The sequence below is a fragment of the Bos indicus x Bos taurus genome, chromosome 3, assembly GCF_003369695.1.
Source record: "Bos indicus x Bos taurus breed Angus x Brahman F1 hybrid chromosome 3, Bos_hybrid_MaternalHap_v2.0, whole genome shotgun sequence".
NCBI classification, from domain to species: domain Eukaryota; kingdom Metazoa; phylum Chordata; class Mammalia; order Artiodactyla; family Bovidae; genus Bos; species Bos indicus x Bos taurus.
Genome location: NC_040078.1, coordinates 3,565,220 through 3,579,259, shown reverse-complemented (window position 1 = coordinate 3,579,259; position 14,040 = coordinate 3,565,220). Strand labels below are relative to the sequence as shown.

The 14,040-nt window shown below is 45.2% G+C and overlaps 1 protein-coding gene across 3 annotated transcripts in view; it reads right to left on the bottom strand.

Annotated features, from left to right (window-relative positions):
* Nucleotides 1–3,213: 3,213 nt before the first annotated feature.
* Nucleotides 3,214–14,040, bottom strand: part of RXRG (retinoid X receptor gamma) — a 58,513-nt gene continuing 47,686 nt past the window's right edge. For 2 of the 3 annotated variants that reach the window (XM_027527014.1, XM_027527030.1), the window contains 6 exons: nucleotides 13,658–13,818; nucleotides 13,412–13,541; nucleotides 12,019–12,151; nucleotides 10,631–10,722; nucleotides 9,023–9,128; nucleotides 3,214–3,700 (listed from right to left, as the gene is read on the bottom strand). In XM_027527014.1, coding sequence (XP_027382815.1) covers nucleotides 3,553–3,700; nucleotides 9,023–9,128; nucleotides 10,631–10,722; nucleotides 12,019–12,151; nucleotides 13,412–13,541; nucleotides 13,658–13,818 — 770 coding nt within the window. In that variant the 3' untranslated portion in view covers nucleotides 3,214–3,552. The other variant, XM_027527022.1, reaches the window with a different exon arrangement.

Below are 14,040 nucleotides of genomic sequence, written 5' to 3'. Positions count from 1 at the left end.
ATTTCTCTCTTCAGAGTTGTGGACTTTAGAAGCTTCCTGGGCTGCTATGGATCAGAACCTTAAGGAAGTTTGAATATCTACTCAGCTGCTCATACTGGAGTGTGAGGGGAACCAGGTCAGAAGGGAAGTGGCCTTAGGGACCCCAAATGTCATGGGATCAGCCTGAGAAGAGATGCCTGCCCAGCTTTAGCCAAGTTCAGTGGGTTCTGTGACAACAATTCCAGGAGACACCGTGTGATGGGCATTTAGATGCCCTGCTGAGCCTTCATCAGCCTGGATTGTGCTCCAAGCAAGATACAGGGTTCAATGAGGAAGGGTTCAAAGATTTGAATGGAACTTGGGTTACCACACCTGGGACCTGGTGGGTTTCCATGGAAGCCCCACGTTACCTGTTAAGCAGCTGAAAGTGTCCAGTGAGTTATTCTGGTGGAGGAAAGAGGTCAGGGACCCCACCATTAAACTCTAGTCTCTTCCCACCCCAATCATTTCCATCATGGTTTACAAATAAATATAGATTAAAAACAGCATAATTAAGATTTTTAATTCCATTGTTTAATGGAATTAAAGGCAACTAAGCACACACAGATATGGCAACCACTCCAGTACTCTTTCCTGGAAAAGCCCATGGACGGAGGAGCCTGGTAGGCTGCAGTCGTGAAGAGTCCATGGGATTTCGAAGAGTTGGACACAACTGAGCGACTTCACTTTCGCTTTTCACTTTCATGCATTGGAGAAGGAAATGGCAACCCACTCCAGTGTTCTTGCCTGGAGAATCCCAGGGATGGTGGAACCTGGTGGGCTGCCATCTATGGGGTCACACAGAGTTGGATACGATTGAAGTGACTTAGCAGCAGCAGCAGCAGCAAGCACACACCGTTCAGTTCAGTTCAGTCACTCAGTCGTGTCTGACTTTTCGCGACCCCATGAATCGCAGCACACCAGGCCTCCCTGTCCATCACCAACTCTGGGAGTTCACTCAGACTCACGTCCATCGAGTCAGTGATGTCATCCAGCCATCTCATCCTCTGTCGTCCCCTTCTCCTCCTGCCCCCAATCCCTCCCAGCATCAGAGTCTTTTCCAATGAGTCAATCCTTCGCATGAGGTAGCCAAAGTACTGGAGTTTCAGCTTTAGCATCATTCCTTCCAAAGAAATCCCAGGGCTGATCTCTTTCAGAATAGAGTGATTGGATCTCCTTGTAGTCCAAGGGATTCTCAGGAGTCTTCTCCAACACCACAGTTTAAAAGCATCAATTCTTTGGCGCTCAGCCTTCTTCACAGTCCAACTCTCACATCCATACGTGACCACAGGAAAAACCATAGCCTTGACTAGACGGACCTTTGTTGGCAAAGTGATGTCTCTGATTTTGAATATGCTATCTAGGTTGGTCATAACTTTCCTTCCAAGGAGTGAGCATCTTTTAATTTCATGGCTGCAGTCACCATCTGCAGTGATTTTGGAGCCCAAAAAAATAGTCTGACACTGTTTCCACTGTTTCCTCATCTATTTGCCATGAAGTGATGGAACCAGATGCCATGATCTTTGTTTTCTGAATGTTGAGCTTTAAGCCAACTCTTTCACTCTCCACTTTCACTTTAATCAAGAGGCTTTTTAGTTCCTCTTCACTTTCTGTCATGGGATCCCTAAATTTTCTTTCCCAGGAATAAAGCAATTTTTATTTCTTCAAAATTGTATGCTCACTGACGGGACATATCTGGACTGGAGAGTTAGCCCTGGGTGTTTTTCTTTTTTTGAGAGGACAAGTTGCTGATGGGGAAGGAGGTATCTGCCGTCCACACAGCCCTTTCCACTTGTGTGGAACTCAGTTCAAAACACACTTTTGCTATGTGCCTGTGTGCATGTGTGCTAAGTTGCTTCAGTTGATTCTCTGTGACCCTAGAGACTGTAACCATGCTCCTTTGTCCATGGGATTCTCCAGGCAAGAATGCTGGGGTGGGTTGCCATGCCCTCCTTTGGGGAAGCTTCCTGACCCAGGGATCGAAACTGCGCCTCCTGTGGCTCCTGCATCACAGGCAGATTCTTTGCCACTGAGCTACTGGGGAAGCCCCTATTCGTGCATACTGCATGCCAGATCCTGAGTCAGGTTCTGGTGGTATGAAGAAGGTAAGGAGGCATGCCATGGGCAGCTGTTCAGGTTGTACCATTCTATAACCCTAAGGGATACAGAATTGTGTATCTATTAAGTTCTGTTCCTGCAGATGCTGGAAGGTGACTTGAAGAAGACATGCTGGCTGTGATGTCAGTTAGACACAGTTTCTGCCCTCAAGGAGATCACCATCCAGCAGACAGCAGGGCTGTAAGACACTAGGAGATCACAGGCTAGAAGCTGGAAGAGCCTCTCACTTTTTCCCTTTTAAGAACAGGCTACATATGTAGAGTTAGATAATGATGGAAAACAACTTTGGTGCACTCTGGTCTCCTTATGATTATTGCTGTGTGTGTGCACTTAGTGTGTGTGTGCTCAGTTGTTCAGTCGTGTCTGACTCTACGACCCCATGGACCACAGCCCGTCAGGCTCCTCTGTCCATGGGGATTCTCTAGGCAAGAATACTGGAGTGGGTAGCCATGAGCAGGGATTGAACCCAGGTCCCCTGTATTGCAGGTGGATTCTTTACCATCTGAGCCACCAGGGAAGCCCATTATTATTGCTAGTTAATGACAAAAATTCCATTCTTTTACCATTACCACCTCCCACGGACTCCCACGACCCAAGTATCTTCCCCCATCAAAAGAACATCTTCTCTGACCTAAATAGGAAAAGAATTTGAAGAATATATGTATGTATAACTGAATCACTTTGCTGTATACCTAAAACTAACATAACATTGTTAAAACAACTATGCTCCAATACAAAATATAAGTTGGAAATAAAAAAAGAACATCTTCTCTTGTCCTTATGCTCCATTGCCCCCAATCAGGACAAGGCTATTAGTACTCATTATTCTTAGGAGTGAAAAAGCAAAAATACAAAAAAACCAGGCTGACTCTGAAAGACAATGTTTCTTCCCAATCTCTCCAGAGGCTACCCCAGGGCAAAGCTGGTTGTGCCCAGCTTAGACTTGGGGCATCGAACTGTGAGATTTACGGTCTCAGGACCCCTGCCTCAACCCCTATTCATAACCTCCAATACCTTTCCTCCTGCATCTAAGATAACTTCCCTGCAGCATAATAATTCACCTTATGCTCCAAGCAGTGCCAACATCACATACGTTACTTTATTACGCATTCATTGGCTTTCCAAGGCAAGTGAAAAAATAATTTAAACCAATTATGTACAGAGGCTTGGTTAGTTTTCCCAGTAACTTCCAGAAAGATCCCCATCCCCTTAGATAGCAAAGAAGGGTTACGTTTAACATCTATACAAAACTCCACCTATAAAAGTCGCATGTGTAGAAAGGTTTCTTTATTATAAGCATCACGTCTGGGGAATGGGCAGGGATCAGGGTGGGAGGCGGAGGAGCATGTGCAGGGTGGGGTCCGCACACACCTGCCCGGGCTAGTCCTGTGCAGGGGGGCTGGGGGCTGGTGGGGCTCAGGTGGTCTGCAGTGGGGTCTCCAACATCTCCATGAGGAAGGTGTCAATGGGTGTGTCCCCGATGAGCTTGAAGAAGAAAAGGTGCTCCAGGCACTTCAAGCCGATAGAACGCAGGGCTGGGAGGCGCAGCAGCAGCTTGGCAAACCTGCAGGGAAGCGAGGAGACCTTAAGAACTGGGGGTTAGCTGCTGGCATGAGGCCTCTTGTTTGGTCTTCTTGACCAATCTATGGTTAGAAGAAAGAGCCTGAGAGAGGAATCGAACACAGCCGGAGAATCTCTAATCTGGGGGAGCTTCAGAAACAGGCTTGAGGTCTCATTTAGCTTCTTTAGATGGAGGTTGGATCCTGTGACCTCTTGAGGAACTCTTGACTTCTGTGGTCACATCCCAGAATTGCCCTCAGCGCCCCCATTCATGCCAAGTGAGAGCTAGTCTACTTGCGATGACTCACGGCACCAATCCTACCCACGAGATGTTCCTTACGTTCTTTGTGTTCAGAGGGTCCTGGGAAGATCTGCCCAAACACTTAGAACACAGCACACAGATGTGCTGAATCCACAGGGGTTGTCACCATCGGGGAAGGTGCTCCAGGCATTCAAGCCATTGGAGCGCGGGGCTGGGAGGTGCAGCCACAGCTTGGTAAACCACGCATCAGGCACTGCAGTTGGCTCTGGGATCCAGCATGAGCCCCTGCTCTCAGGACCAACAGTTCTGATCGCCTCACCAGACTATGCATTTCTTCACGACACACTTACCTTAAGCAATGTGACCTCAGTGTGCCTCAGTTACATTTTTGTTACCACTTTATAACCACTTTGTACATCAGCTTCTTAGTCTATTGCTTACCTTTGTTTTATTTTTTGCCTAAGAAATGTGGCTTTCTTTTTTAAATTAAAAAAAATTTATTAAAATATAGTTGATGTACAATGTTGTGTTAGTTTCAGGTGTGTGCAGCAAAATTACACAGTTATGCATATGTATATATACATGTATATTCTTTAGCTTATTTTCTGTTATAGATTATTACAAGGTATTTAATATAGTTTCCTGTGCTACACAGTAGGTCCTTGTTGGTTATCTATTTTATGTGCAGTAGTGCATATCTGTTAGTCCCAAACTCCTAATTTATCCCTCCTCCCCTTTCCCCTTTGACAACCATAAGTTTGTTTTCTACGTCTGTGCGTCTATTTCTCTTCTATAAGTTCATTGGTATCACTTTTTTAGATTCTACATATAAGCAGTATCATACGATATTTGCCATTCTCTGTCTGACTTACTTCACTTAGCATGATAATCTCCAGCCACCGTAGAGAACACCACAGAGGTTCCTTAAAACACTAAGGATAGAGTTACCATATGATCCAGCAATCCCACTCATGGGCATATATCCAGAGAAAACCATAATTCAAAGAGATACATGCACCCCAGTGTTCATAGCAGAACTATATACAATAGCCAAGACAACATAAATGTCCATCAGCGGAGGAATGGATAAAGAAGATGTGGTACCTATTTACAATGGGATATTACTCAGCCATAAAAAGAAGGAAATAATGCCATGTGCATCAGCATGGACGTGCTTACTAATTAGGAAGAGAGGGAGATAGGTAATAGTGGTCTCTGCCCCTTGTGGGCCCACAGTCTGTTAGGGGAGACAATACACACATGTACACCCACACACTTACTCACACATGCCTCCGTCACATGTGCACACACACACCCTCATCATTCTCACAGATGCGTACACACACACTCACTCACACTCTAACCCACCCTTGCACACAGAAGCTTGCACACACACATATTCTCCTCCATTCTCATCTGCATTCACACACTGTACAAACACTCAGGCACACAGACATGTGTAGACACACTCACACTTTTCTATAATTAAAGACCTTTAGTTGCAGGGCTCAACAAAGGGAGAGAGACTAGTGTGTGAAGAATTAGCCTCATTCCGACACGTCCCTCAATCAAGCCACCTTTCCAACCTGCTTCTGTGGCCCTTCTTCATCTCTCAAAGTCCTTTTAGCCAATGAAGCTTATTTGTAATGTTATTGTAATGTTTATTTGTAATGTTATTGTAATGTTATTTATGATAATGACCAGAAATTAAATAACTTTACTCACAACTTTCAATAAAAAGTACAGGAACCAAAATCATGTTAGCCACTACAGCTTTAAATCAGCAACTTCTGGTTGGGCTGGGTCTTCCCTGGCAGTCACAACATTATTTCATGAGAAATTTTCAAACTGGAATTTTGATACTCCTTGAAAATGCATATAGGTCTATATTTGTGCCAAAAGAAGTTTTAAAGAAATGTGGCAATATAAGAAAAATAAAGTAGCACCATCTTAAGAGGTAAGAATTACCTTTCTATATGGAAAAATTAAAGGTCTATATCAAGGCCAGCACACACCTTCAAAATGTTTGATTAGGAAGCTTCTGAGTGCATCTGAATGGTATCGCCAGGGTGTGAAGAGGCCATCAGATAAAGAACAAGGAGGCTGAGCCCCTGGTTGTGGCTCCGAATGGAAGTTTTATGGAATTAAGCAAAGGAAAAGGCTTTACACTTCTTTATAAAGTGTAAAATTAGACTGATTATTTCTGAAAATGTATTTTTTTTTTACTCTAAAAAGGCCAAAGTTTCACAATATGTAAAATACTAAGCATTTTAGATGCAAACTATTATACACAGAATGGATAAGCAACCTACTGATTAGCACAGGTAACTATATTCAATATCTTCTGATAAACCATAATGAAAAAGAATATATATATACAAACGTGTATAACTAAAATCACTGTGCTGTACGCAGAATTAACACAGCATTATCAATAAAACACATTTTTAAAAATGCTAACCATGCTGGAACACGGCTGTCTCTGCCTTCTGCCCCAGGTTTAGAAGCTGAAATCAAGCCTGGAGAAATAAGCACGCTCACTAATAGAGCCACCGGGTGGCAGTCGCATTTCTCTCTGACAAGTTTGGCAGCAAGGCCTTTGAGGGTCCCTGCTGTGTGAGAGAGAGAATGTTCCTGCAAGCTCTGCCCTTTCCTGAGTTTTGGTCTCTGCTTTCTGGCTAGAGCAAGCAGAACTCGGCCCTGCAAGGTGTACTTCTGAAAAGTCTCCACGGAGGGGCAGCCCTCCACCACCGAGAAAATGGCCGTGACAGGCCCTGCGTGCCAGGAACACCGTCTGCCATTTCACAAACCAGAGGTAAGCAGCCTTTGACACACTTCCTACCTGACTGAGCCAAGTAACATCCTGATGGACCTACTCGGTCTCTGGGTGGTCACTGTCTGTCCAGGCTGTACCGGACATACCAGAGGTACCCTCTGCACCCACTTCCTGAGCCCCCAGGCCCTGCTTCAGGCCAGGCAACAAGTGTTCTCACTCATGCCTGGAGGCAACTCAAGCCCCTGGCAGTCCCTTTCCTGGGAAAACAGGCAAGTTCCAAAGTTTTCAAAGTGACATTCATCAGAAACAACAATATGTCAACCACAGGGCAATGACTAGACACATTAGGGTCCATCTATCCTCTGAAATATTACAAAATCATTGAAAGCCAGAATTTTGTGCTAAGGGAAGAAAATAGTACACTGAACCAAATGATTTCAGATCTGTAACTATACATTTCTAAGTATACATATATGTATAAACGAAGCTACTAGAACTATACCTCTCAAATTTACAATCAATATTATCCACTTAATATTTTAAATACATTCATTGTTAATAGAGTTAATGTATTTTTTAGATACATTCATTTTTAATAATAAAAATAAATACATTTAAAAATACATTTTAGATACATTCCTTATTCAAAAAAGCATGCTTGGCTTTTATAATAAGACAAAAAAAAGAGTTTTGTTTTTTAAAGAGGAAAAGGATGAGTATGAGCTGTCCTAGTTCTAATGCCTGGCTCACAACATGTGCACACACAGAAAACCATGTGTGATGCTGCCTCACAGCTGGGAGACCCCGTGAGTGGCACCAGCATTCTGGTGAGTTTTCAGTCAGCTCCTAAGGGCCGGAGGCTGAGCTGATGTTGGCAGCCAGGCCCTACTTGCTGGGTAGAGTTTTTTCAATCTTACCCACTTCAGGTATAGAAGAGACTGCCAGGCACCCACCAAAATCCACTCTCCCCTTCTTCCTTGGCATCCAGCTGCGTACATTCTCCAGATGAGCCGCGTGACCGAGTTTTAGCCAATGGAAGTGAGTGAAGGGAGATGGGCCCTTTCCAGGTCAAGGTGTTGCTCATAGAGTCTCACCCCTGTGCCCTCCTCCTCTGCCCCTCAACCATCAGCATACAAACACAACGTGACCAGGGGACCATGGAGCCCCGAAAAGGAGGAAACCTGGGTTCCCGAGTGATGGCGTGGAAAACAGTCAGTGCTCTAGACTGATTATCCAGCCAGGACTGGTTTGTGAGGAGGAAACACATTTGTGTTCAACTACAGACATTGGGAAACCTGTTGTCACAATGTACTCTCCCTAACACACGAGGCCTGCACATTTATTGTGCCAACGGGCTGGATCCCACTCACTCAGATGCATTCATTTCCTCTGACAAAAAAGCAGAGCTCAGCCTCTTCTAGAAAACTGATAGGGGCTTATGATCCAGGACAAATGGGCTAATGGAAATTAGATTTCATAGGGGAATAAAAGTCATCAGTGGGAACTGGGAACACATATAATTATTCCTAAAAACAAACTAATGCCTTTAAAGGAGTTTATTTAGGTTTCGTTTTCAGTTTTCTGTGAGATTTGTGGATCTTTTTCTCTCTTTTTAACTAGAGTTAGCAGAGTAAGGAAACTTTTATTCAGTTGTACTTGGGGGGAAATGTTTGGGAAAGGTATTCAACGACTCAGGAATACTGGCAGATGGTCTGAGATCTTCTGACCCATGTTCTCCTTTTCAGACAAGAAGTTCAGGCCCAGCACCTTGCCAGAGCCTACAGATGGCGCCCTCAGGGCCAGCGGTCACCCCTCTTGGCTGCCAAAGCCTGTACCTTCTACTGCAGTAGGGCTCCCATTGGGGCGAAGTGGAAAGCCGTGCAGTCACTTTGGAAAACACAGGCTCTTTGAAATCAAACACGCTTGTGTTCACATCTCACTACACCAGGCCCCAGCTCTGTGATCCCGGGCAAGTTCCTCATGCTTTCTGAGCCTTGAGACCTCTTTAGAAATTAGAGATAAAGACTTCCACAATTATTCACTCATTTGCACGTTCACTCAACATTTAAAGATGAGTATTACTTGCCAAGAATGGTGATAGGCTCCAGAGTGCTAGAGTGATGCCAGAGTGGTGAATGGTGGATACACAAGAGAGACAAGACCTCCAGTTTCATGAAGCTAATGTTTGAGTAGCTTTGCGCTGGTTGTGAAAAAATCTAGATAGAGCCTGCTGACCATCACCATCCATCAACAGCTATGTTGTTAACATTCTTTCAGGACTCCCTCACCTGCCTGGTTGTTCTGGATACTTTTGCTTGGTGTAGGCCTCAAGGGTGGCATAGACCTTCTCTCGTAGAGTCTCTACCTCAGACGGGTTGGAGAGACCCTTGGCATCTGAAAAAGACAGCTGGTTAAACCTCTGGTTACACACCTCTGTGGAACACCCTGTTACAGAGGCTGTCCCCATTCATATAGGCCACCTCCAGTAGAGTTACTAGAGACACAGTGGATAAGGGACACTGTGAAATACACAGAGCTGGTGCTTTGTGTCTACCAATCTACCCAATAAACTCTTGAAGCAAAGGTACCCACCGCTGACTCCAAGGAGGAGAGTTTCCTTCTATCTGGGCCATTGTACATATACAACCTTTACACATTTATTGACTAAGTGTGGGCTGAATGAAAAGACAGGGAACAAAAACCAGACATACCTATGTCCTGCTTCAACTAACTGATCACCTAATTCAAGAGATGAAGTGCATGCATCAGTTACTATGTAATTCTGAATACTCATCTTTCCTGACCCGTGGCAGCCTCTGGTGAAAGCTGAGTCTTGCTCCTCCTTGCCATGCTTTTCCTCCTTGAGCCCCCAGGACATCATTCTCCGGTTCTTCCCTGTCTCACCCACTGCTCCCTCGCAGGCACCTTTGCTGTTTCTTCCTTTCGTCCACAAATTCTAAATGCGGCCATGCCCCAGGACTCAGTCCTCAGCCCTCTGCTCTGCCTCTGCTTACTCCCTGGATGAGTTCACGCCAGCCTCAGAACTTTCCGTGCTAGGTATAGGCTGACAGCTCTCAAATGTACATCTCTGGTCCTGCCTCTCCTCTGAACTCCAGAATCACGTGAATAATTGCTTCCTGGTCAGCCACTCTTGGACATCTACATCCATCTCAGAGTTTCACGTCCAAAGACCTGCTTCCTAGCCACCCACCCTTAGAACTTCCATTTCAGTCAATGAAAATTATTTTCCAGTTGTTCAGGAAACAAAAATATTTAATGCCTCTTTTCCATATCCTATGTACAATCCATCAGCAAAATCCCATAAGTTCTGCCAAAAAATATATGCAGAAACTAACTACTATTTTTTTTTTTTCATGGAAGTAGTTAACTTGAGGCAGTGACCCAGGGAAGAGGAGGGAGGGACTAAAAAAAGAAAAAGCAGGGAAAGAAGAAAAGCCAACACAAGAGTACATGATCAGACTGATCATGGCCATGGGCAGCTGGGACTCATTCTCACAGGGACCCTCTAAGGAGGTATGTGGAATGTACTGCAGAATTGTCCACCTAGGGAAGGAAGATGGAAGCACTTATTTACTCACTAGTTTCTGTCACCCCTGGAGAACCTGACCACATTTTACCACTTCCTTTACTATCCTAGGCCTCTGTGATCTCCCACCTTCCCCGCTGACCCCCAACATGTACACTTCATGCCCGTTTGAAACACTTTTCAAGATGGCTCAAGGAGCAGAGGCCATGCAGAGGTGACTCTGTCCTCCCCACTGACAGGTCTCCTGGCCCTGCCTTCTCCCCTCTCTGTCTCAGCTGAGCTAGAGGGCCAAAGAACATCAGCGCACTGGGGGCTGACCAGGGAGGAGGGCTAAGCAAGACGCTGTCACCTGGGTTAAACAGCACGATGGCTCGCAGGCACCCCAGCTCTGACTTATCCATCTGCATGTCCTTCATTTTGGAGACCAGCTCAGTCAGAACTCTGTTCACAGGAAACAATGACAGGTAATGAGAAAATCATGAGCACCAGACCAAAGGCTGATAAAATGAATGCAATCAATATTTATTATGTACCCACACCGCCCCCCCACATTTTCCAGTCAATGTGCCAGGTACTAGGGGCGCAGAGATGAATCAGACACAGTCCCTGATCTCAAGGAGCTCACAGTTTAATCAAAGCAACAGACACAGAAACAGCACAGAGCAGCAACACCAAGCCACTGACTGACATAATCAAAGTCCCAGGAGGAGGCAGGGAACTCAGAGAGGGGGCTGGAAAAGCAGCCTAGAGGTTTTGGAAATTGGTAGAAATGCAACAGGCAAAGCAGGGCGAGGGCACTGCTTTTCTGGTGTTCACTGACACAGTAGAAATCTCCAGGCACCATCAAGAGGACTAAGTGCACTGAAGACCACGTGTGGAACTACTGTGGGAAAAGGCAGGGAAGGAGTAGAGACGTCTCAGATCGACATGCATATGGCCCTGGAAGACCATTTAGGGGTTGGAAAGGGACCACAGGTCCCCAGCACTGGGTAGAGACTATCTTCAAGCTCACCCTTCCCTTTCCTAGTGCATCTCCATCCTGTCACCCCAAGTCATTCATCTCTACCCATTTCTCATTTCCTTAAGTCACCTGGCTTAATTTCCCTGAGGGCACAGAATCCCAGACTGAGGCCATTGCTCCCTCAGCAGGCTTGCCCCAGAGAGATGCAGAGTCCAGCAAAAACCCTAGCTCATCTTTCCTGGACTCCTAAAGTCAGATTCTAAGCCTTCATTCCTGTCCCAGCCCTCTAAGATAAGCAGTTCAAACTCCCCACCCCTAATCATTCAGTCATGTCCAACTCCAGAGATGGTAGCCCGCCAGGCTCCTGTGTCCATGGGATTCTCCAGGCAAGACTACTGGAGTGGGTTGCCATTTCCTTCTCCAGGGGATCTTCCTGAGCCAGGAATAGAACTCAGATCTCCTGCATTGCAGGCAGATTCTTTACCGACTGAGCCATGAAGGAAGCCCAGTCTTACTAGGTAATGTTAGTAACACCGTCTCTTCCTTGGAAACCCACGGGTTTTCATCTGCCAGTAACTCTGTTGGCCTCTGACCAGCTCTGTCTCCTCGAATCAACATTTCTTTTAATCACTTTCTCATTCCCCAGGTTTATGCTTTCATGTGCTTAATGGTCTCTGCTTCCAACCATATATGTACAGCTGCTTGAGCTATCCATTCTAAACACACAGATGCACACACACACACACACACACATGCTGGAAGCAGAAGAGAAACACCTGTCAAAGATGGAGCCAACCCCAGCGCTGTGGGCACTGCTTCGGTGGACGTGTAATCCCGTGGCCAGAAGGATGCCATCCTGCACAGAAACCGAGCGATGGGAAAAGGAGGCGATCAGCAGCTCATTCCACCCTGCAAGGATAAAGAGGTGGCCTTGAGGGAAACCTGACCGCACTCTCGCTTCATGGACAGTCACCCAAGGCATGTATTATTATCCTTTGGAATAAAAGTAGAATCAGAAATCCAGTTCCAGACAATACTGCTAATTAGTGAAGAAACAAACCATAAGACTGGGGTGTCCTGACTTGGGGCTATGCCCATCCCCCAGTTTCCCCCATGCTGCCTAGAATGGTAGCTTGAGAACAAGGACTCTTTATCCCCCAGTCCATCAACAGATATGGATTGAACACTTAATGGGTAATAGTCACTATGTTAGCTGCCGTGGTGGATAAAGCAAGCATACCTTGCAGTCTCTGCCCCCAGGACCTGACAACCCAGTTTTATTTCTTTGGCGTTGTCTAGTATCACCCAGCATGGCATGAAGCTTTCCATCGACACTCAGGGAACACTCATTATTTGATAGGAATGAAATGAGTGCGCTGGCTTCCAAGGCTCAGCCAATCTTCATGAAATTTCTCTGTTGGCTCCGTGACAAAGAGGAGCTTTGGCATATGTCAACTGCAGTGTCCCAGAAATGGGAGGTGAGAGAGATTACAGCACATAGAATATTAAAATAGGAAGGGACCCTGGAATCCATCTAGTACCAGTCTGAGCAAAAATCTTTGGCTTCCCTCAGTTCATCTGTGAAATGGGAATATCTCTATTTTCCAATTTCATAATAATAATGAGGCAGAGCTTCGGACTGTCTTCAGTAAAAACTATTTAACTCTCTTCGAAAATTAAATGCAAATTATAAAGGCTATGTACAATTTGCATGGAAAAATAGTTCTTTCCTGGTTACTATAAGGATTCTAGGAAGCAGTTTAAGAAACCCAATAGACAGAAAAGTCTCTGCTTCTTACTAACTTTCCTCTTTTTGAATTTTTATGTGTGTGTTTAAAAGTTATTTTTCTCTGATAATAAAATGCATGTAGAAACTAATACGAATTTCACTGTGTAAAAAATTTTTTAATATCAAAAAAGAAAAAGTCTTATTCCTCCATTAACAAACTGTTTTGTTTGGGAATGAAAAGTTTGGGAGAGGGCCATCTAAATTTAAGAGATTGTAAGTAATATAAAAAAGAACAATCTCACATAGTATTATCCTGTCTCAACAAGATGCACCAGCTTGGATGGGTTCAACTCCACCAGGTCACTTGTTTTAGGACCCCAGGAGCAAAATGGCAACCCAAGTGCTTGTCCCAAGAAGAAAGGATCTTTGGTATCACTTACCTGCCCGGAGCAGAATGACTTGGTCCTCCAAGGTGAGGTCAGAAAAGTGGGGAATACGCTTGGCCCATTCAACGAGAGTAAAAAGCTGCTTATCAGCAGCGTGGCATATATTGGTGACAGGGTCATTAGTCTAAAAAAGGAACAAAGTAATCTGAAGGGACAGATTCGAAGACTCAAACACGTCCCTTGCCCATGTCTGGCCCCATCTAAGATATGGCAGCTGGATGGAGATCTAAGACCACCTACCGAATTCTCCGTGTTCATGTCACCATAGGATTCTGTCTTTGGTTCAACAGCAAGTTCAGCTTCCAGAATCCTCTCCACGGGCATATCTTCATGGCCACTGTTGGCACACTCTGCCTCACTTTCAGCCCGCTCCCGGCTTCTCTGCCTTTCTTCCTGCACAGCTGGCAGGGACAAGGAAGTGCAGGTGTTACCATGTGCCCAGGACAACAGTGGGAAATTTAGTTACCTCCCTAAGCCTCCATTTCCTCATCTATAAAATGGGCACCATCATGGCAGTGAATCAGGACATTGTCCTTTTAACAGATGAAACCAAGAAAGCAGAGTGTTTGCTTATGCCTGTGCAGAAGTGTGGATTTTTCAGTCCATATGTTTTCCAGTTCATA